General features: G+C 41.3%; 1 protein-coding gene across 2 annotated transcripts in view; it reads left to right on the plus strand.

The window, feature by feature from the left end:
* The window catches only part of LOC115463685 (alpha-1,4-N-acetylglucosaminyltransferase-like), a 105,452-nt gene extending 100,410 nt beyond the window's left edge, over window positions 1-5,042 (plus strand). For both annotated transcript variants that reach the window (XM_030194406.1, XM_030194407.1), the window contains one exon: window positions 3,551-5,042. In XM_030194406.1, coding sequence (XP_030050266.1) covers window positions 3,551-4,123 — 573 coding nt within the window. In that variant the 3' untranslated portion in view covers window positions 4,124-5,042. The remainder of the gene's footprint in view (window positions 1-3,550) is intronic.
* The last annotated feature ends 1,472 nt before the right edge of the window (window positions 5,043-6,514 follow it).

A 6,514-nucleotide genomic window follows, 5' to 3' on the forward strand; every position in this document is an offset into this window, starting at 1 on the left:
ACACCCGATGCAACAGTTGGCTTGGTCAGACAGTTCTGCAGAATTTGTTTGGGGTTTAGAATCCAACTCCTAGGCCTAGTTTATTCTGCTCCAGGTGTCACCTTCACAACAGTTTATACATGTTTTCAGGTTGAAACAGGCCCTCGGCTAGTAAATCAGGAGACAAGAGGCAAATGATTCCGAAAGCAGGACACCTTTATTTGCTAGCAATGAACAGTACTGAGTTCAGTCTCAGGATACTGCCTCCTGAGCGTCATCTGACATTCGGTCTTATACAAATTAGTGATCATGCGCATAAAACACACCATACGTCACGCATACACATGCGCAGTAATTGCACATGCGCAGTACATTAGTAGTTCTGTAGTTCTCACAGAGAAAAGATACGTCAGTTTCATAGCTTTCACAGAAATTGTTACTTTGCAAGAAAATGTAACTTATTGCAGTGTTCCAGCACGTTTGCACAATACAGCCTCTATGCATAGATCACGAGACTGCTTTGGCAGAGCCTGCTGCCTTCCCTACACTCCTAACTTGCTGACTACTACAATTTGTTATCTAGCTGCTAGTTAACAAATACACACTACTAGTAAAAGTTCAAACTGCACAGGTTCAGGTCCTAATCTAGGCTCATTATATGGAAACTGAGATCTAGATACAAAGCAAAAGTGCAAATGTGAATGCAAGGTCCAAATAGAAAATCCTGTTAGAACAAAAGTGCACAAAAGTCCAGTAGTTATTCAAATGTGGAGCATGCCACAGGTAAGGCAAAAGTTCATAAGTGTTATGCACAAGGGCGGAGGTCATCTTGGCAGTCCCGTAGATGCTACATTACAGAGTCGTCCACTCCTACAAGGTTAATTAACTTTTTTGAGCTCACTGTTGCAAGTTCCTATTGCTCTAGTGTTATTGTTTTCTGCGTGCCTGATAGCTATGGATATCCACATTTGAGAATTACCTGGACTACTTGTCCTTGGAGAAAGTGAAGTTACTTACAGTGGGGGAAATAAGTATTTGATCCCTTGCTGATTTTGTAAGTTTGCCCACTGACAAAGACATGAGCAGCCCATAATTGAAGGGTAGGTTATTGGTAACAGTGAGAGATAGCACATCACAAATTAAATCCGGAAAATCACATTGTGGTAAGTATATGAATTTATTTGCATTCTGCAGAGGGAAATAAGTATTTAATCCCTCTGGCAAACAAGACCTAATACTTGGTGGCAAAACCCTTGTTGGCAAGCACAGCGGTCAGACGTCTTCTGTAGTTGATGATGAGGTTTGCACACATGTCAGGAGGAATTTTGGTCCACTCCTCTTTGCAGATCATCTCTAAATCATTAAGAGTTCTGGGCTGTCGCTTGGCAACTCGCAGCTTCAGCTCCCTCCATAAGTTTTCAATGGGATTAAGGTCTGGTGACTGGCTAGGCCACTCCATGACCCTAATGTGCTTCTTCCTGAGCCACTCCTTTGTTGCCTTGGCTGTATGTTTTGGGTCATTGTCGTGCTGGAAGACCCAGCCACGACCCATTTTTAAGGCCCTGGCGGAGGGAAGGAGGTTGTCACTCAGAATTGTACGGTACATGGCCCCATCCATTCTCCCATTGATGCGGTGAAGTAGTCCTGTGCCCTTAGCAGAGAAACACCCCCAAAACATAACATTTCCACCTCCATGCTTGACAGTGGGGACGGTGTTCTTTGGGTCATAGGCAGCATTTCTCTTCCTCCAAACACGGCGAGTTGAGTTCATGCCAAAGAGCTCAATTTTTGTCTCATCTGACCACAGCACCTTCTCCCAATCACTCTCGGCATCATCCAGGTGTTCACTGGCAAACTTCAGACGGGCCGTCACATGTGCCTTCCGGAGCAGGGGGACCTTGCGGGCACTGCAGGATTGCAATCCATTATGTCGTAATGTGTTACCAATGGTTTTCGTGGTGACAGTGGTCCCAGCTGCCTTGAGATCATTGACAAGTTCCCCCCTTGTAGTTGTAGGCTGATTTCTAACCTTCCTCATGATCAAGGATACCCCACGAGGTGAGATTTTGCGTGGAGCCCCAGATCTTTGTCGATTGACAGTCATTTTGTACTTCTTCCATTTTCTTACTATGGCACCAACAGTTGTCTCCTTCTCGCCCAGCGTCTTACTGATGGTTTTGTAGCCCATTCCAGCCTTGTGCAGGTGTATGATCTTGTCCCTGACATCCTTAGACAGCTCCTTGCTCTTGGCCATTTTGTAGAGGTTAGAGTCTGACTGATTCACTGAGTCTGTGGACAGGTGTCTTTCATACAGGTGACCATTGCCGACAGCTGTCTGTCATGCAGGTAACGAGTTGATTTGGAGCATCTACCTGGTCTGTAGGGGCCAGATCTCTTACTGGTTGGTGGGGGATCAAATACTTATTTCCCTCTGCAGAATGCAAATAAATTCATATACTTTCCACAATGTGATTTTCCGGATTTAATTTGTGATGTGCTATCTCTCACTGTTACCAATAACCTACCCTTCAATTATGGGCTGCTCATGTCTTTGTCAGTGGGCAAACTTACAAAATCAGCAAGGGATCAAATACTTATTTCCCCCACTGTACCTGCAGCAGGTATTCTCCGAGGACAGCAGGCCACTTATTCTCACATACCCTCCCACCTCCCCTTGGAGTTGTCTCCTATAGCTATATTAATATACTAATTAGTCCCATGCTTGCGAGTTGGGCGGGAAGGCACCTGCACATGCGTGGTGAGAGTGTTGCTACAAGCTCATATATGGAGGATGTCACCCATATATGAGAATAAGTTGCCTGGTTAACGCATGAGACCTTACTGCTAAGTCAATGGCTGGCGGTAAGGTCTCAGACCCAAAATGGACATGCACCAATTAGGGCAAAAATTTAAAAAAGGCATTGAAAAATGAATCTGCGTGCACCCAAAACACGCGCCAACACTAGCGCAGACCATTTTTCAGCGCACCTTAGTAAAAGGACCCCTAAGTTTATTGTACATTTATTTTTCGACTAGTGATGGCCTAGTTTTTTGCTTAAATTGTTATCCGCATTGATCCTAGTTGGTACATAGCGAAATATACATTTTGTACTATATTGTATTAACCGGTCGGTGGCTGTTCCTGGCTGGTTAACTCACCTTGAATATTGGCCAGCCAGTGTTTTTGACTTTTACTATAGGCTTGAAAATGCATCCAAATGTTAAATGGCTTTCATATTAAGAAATGCACAGTAACTATAGGACATCTGGTGGGTTATCTTAGTTTTGACAAACATTTGACTTACTGTGTTCTGGCTTTTCAGGGCAGAATAGCTACATAGTGCAACAGAGGTTTTTCAGCACAGTCCTTGGGGCATGCCCAACCAATCGGGGATATCCTGAAAACGCCAACCGACTGGATATGCCTCAAGGACTGGGTTGAAAACCCCTGTAGTGGAGTAATCACTTTAGCATATGCTATAGTATGTGTTAATCTGTTCCTGATTGTATACTGATAATGAAACAAAACAAGTGAAAGAATAAAAACGCAACATCTTTCATTAATTTACAGGTAAATCCGGCCCAGGAGAAATTCTGGACGCATGTCAGTTCAGATGGCTTCAGATTAGCAGTGCTTTGGAAGTATGGTGGGATTTACATGGACACAGATATGATATCCTTGAGGCCTATCCCAGAAGTCGATTTCCTGGCATTGGAGACCACTAAGTCCTGCAACAATGCGGCACTTGGTTTCCAAAGGCACTATCAGTTTCTCAGGGACTGCATGGAGGACTTTGTGAAGAACTACAGAGGAGAGATATGGGGACAACAAGGCCCTAAACTACTTACTAGAATGGTAGAAAGGCAATATGGGATGCCAGTTGTCAAGGGTACAGAAGATACCACATGTGGAGATTTTTTCATTCTGAACCCACAGCGATTCTATCCAATTCCCTATCCTGCATGGGAAAGGTACTTTCAGGTCTGGAATCCCAGTGACACTTTTAAAAGCTCTTATGCATTGCACTTCTGGAATATCATGAACAAAGGTAGAAAGAAAGTGATTGCTGGAAGCAATTCATTGGCTGAGAACCTCTTTATCAAATACTGTCCATATACCTATCAATTCATTGTAAGACACTAGTACTACTAATCATTTCTATAGCACTACTAGACATATGCAGCACTGTACACATTATATGCACACATTATAGAAATAAACACAGGAGAGCAATATTATTCAAAGTAATAGCTTCTTACCCAATATTTTTCTTAAATGTAGAGAGAGGCAATGAGAACCTGTATAAAACTATTCAGACCTTCATCTTTTATTCCTTATTTTCTTTAATTATATTTGTTTTCCTTAAATTATACTTGATGAGAATCTTAATACTATAAAGCAATTACAAATTATATAAAATGTTAAAATAACATGAAGGAGGAAGTGACATCAGCATATTGGCAGCACTGAGCTGAAGCTAAGCAAATAAATTAATACTAACCCCTCAAATCGACCTTCTCAGCAGGCGATATTCTTGAGAAAAAGCAACAGCAGTAATGAGAGTGGCAGGTGGGTCTAGGCAGAACAAGATGGCAGCATAGATTCCTGAAGGACAGCAGAGCACAGATATAGAGCGATCCGGCCTGTAGAATTATGAGCACAGTTATGCACTATGGAATGGGTTAAAAGGCCAGAGATTGATAAGCCTGTGTGACTTTGCAGTCTATCAGAGATTGATGAGCCTGCATGATCTCTGGTATTTATGATCTATTATGATACCCTTACGGGCAAGGCAGACTTGGGAAAGAAGCTAGTATAAACAACAGAAGAATGTTTTCTAGCAGCTTAAGGGAACCAGATGCTGGGAACTAGATAATAATCTGTGAGAAGAATAATTTGCAGGAAAAAAGTCCTGTAAATCATTGAAACAAACGATATAAGCAGCTGAACCAGAACAGTATTTCAGAGATGTAGACAGTGAACATCTCTTTAGGTAACTGTACTGATCTCTCATGAGAAACTATTAATTGTATCTGTACTTGGTAAGCAAATAAAAAATATACTCTCTCATATGCACGTAGCCTTGGTTTCTTTTTTCCTCCCAAATTGTGGATGGCTGGTACATGTTAATTTGGGAAGGGGTACAAGGAGCCTAAAAACATTGGTGTCCCCGACATTGATAGGAGGGATCGTCCGTTAAGAGTTGAGAGTCGTGCACGGACCTTCCGATTGACCCAGATTTCAAGTCGGGGGGAAGCAAAAAGAAAAAAAAATTAAACAAAAAAAAGAGAAAAAATTATATTGGGAGTCACATGTCTGTCTCTGGGACGCCAGAGCAGACGATTCCAGGAAACAGAAGACTCAGATTGAATCCAGGTTCAGCTGCAGATCACTGGATATGCCATTCGGGATCGTGCCCATCCATTGCAGGGTTGGGACACCGATAATTTGGACGAAGAATGGTAAGTTAACTTGCACATAACATTTTAAGTGTAGTAAGTTAAGAATGGCAAGTTAAGAAATTTCTTTTAATACTAACATTGAGAACTATAAATTATAAACGTTAGAGCCCGACCTTTGTTGGCCCCCAAAGAGATCCTTTAATCCGACTATTTTCCGAACCTTAATTAAATATAATGAAACCTACAAAGAGGGTGCATGATAAAAAGTCAGTATCTGTAATTTGTGTATGTACTGTTCTTTCCTTAATAGCTCAGGATATTAAATTGTTTTTTTTTCTCCTGGTTCAAGGAGGGATCTTCCCTGCCCCATTATCTTGTAGTCTTGTTGAGAGCCTTGGATATTTGTGAGAGGGCTAAGAGCTTGTCACAGCATTTATTACTGTTTGAACTGTGGAATAAAGTGAGAAACAGTGCTGGAGAGTTTATTGTACAGAGAGGTTTCTTGTGACGTCCCTTAGTAGAGAAAAGAGGGATACATATATACATTTTTTTAGTTGCAAACAGTCTGTGTTATTTGATAAAAAAAAGCGCTGTTTTGTGTACTAAAACATTTATTTTTTGGCAGTTAATCTGGGGATAGGAAAGTCATATCTTTTTAAACATTCTTTTCCTTGCTTCCCGGCGATCATTTCTTTCTTTTGCTATCCTTCATAAGTATGTGTGGGCATGAGTGCAGTCCAGTTTCTGCTTCTGTATATTTAGCCATGTTCTTTTGCTAATTGCCTTGTTTTAAGTTATGTGACAGAAACTTTACTTTGTTTGAGAGCACTAACTTTTAGCGTTATATGAGATTCCTGAACTTTGATGTACAGAGACTTTTTCTTTGAAATAAACTGTTTTCTTGTATTGCCTTTTGCTATCTTCTTTGAGCTGTGCACATTCGTTTTGCCCATCAGTTATGTCCTGTATTGAACTTCCTCTGGGACAGTGCCCTTGTTCCCGTTATGATTTTTTCTCACTCAAGTCTTATGGGATTATTCGGCTGTCCCTATTACGGCTGATTTAATTAATTGCATTTTATATTTAAATTACACCACATTTGTTTTTTGTTTCTTTTTACAGTATGTGGAAT

Source organism: Microcaecilia unicolor, chromosome 2 (assembly GCF_901765095.1).
Source record: "Microcaecilia unicolor chromosome 2, aMicUni1.1, whole genome shotgun sequence".
NCBI classification, from domain to species: domain Eukaryota; kingdom Metazoa; phylum Chordata; class Amphibia; order Gymnophiona; family Siphonopidae; genus Microcaecilia; species Microcaecilia unicolor.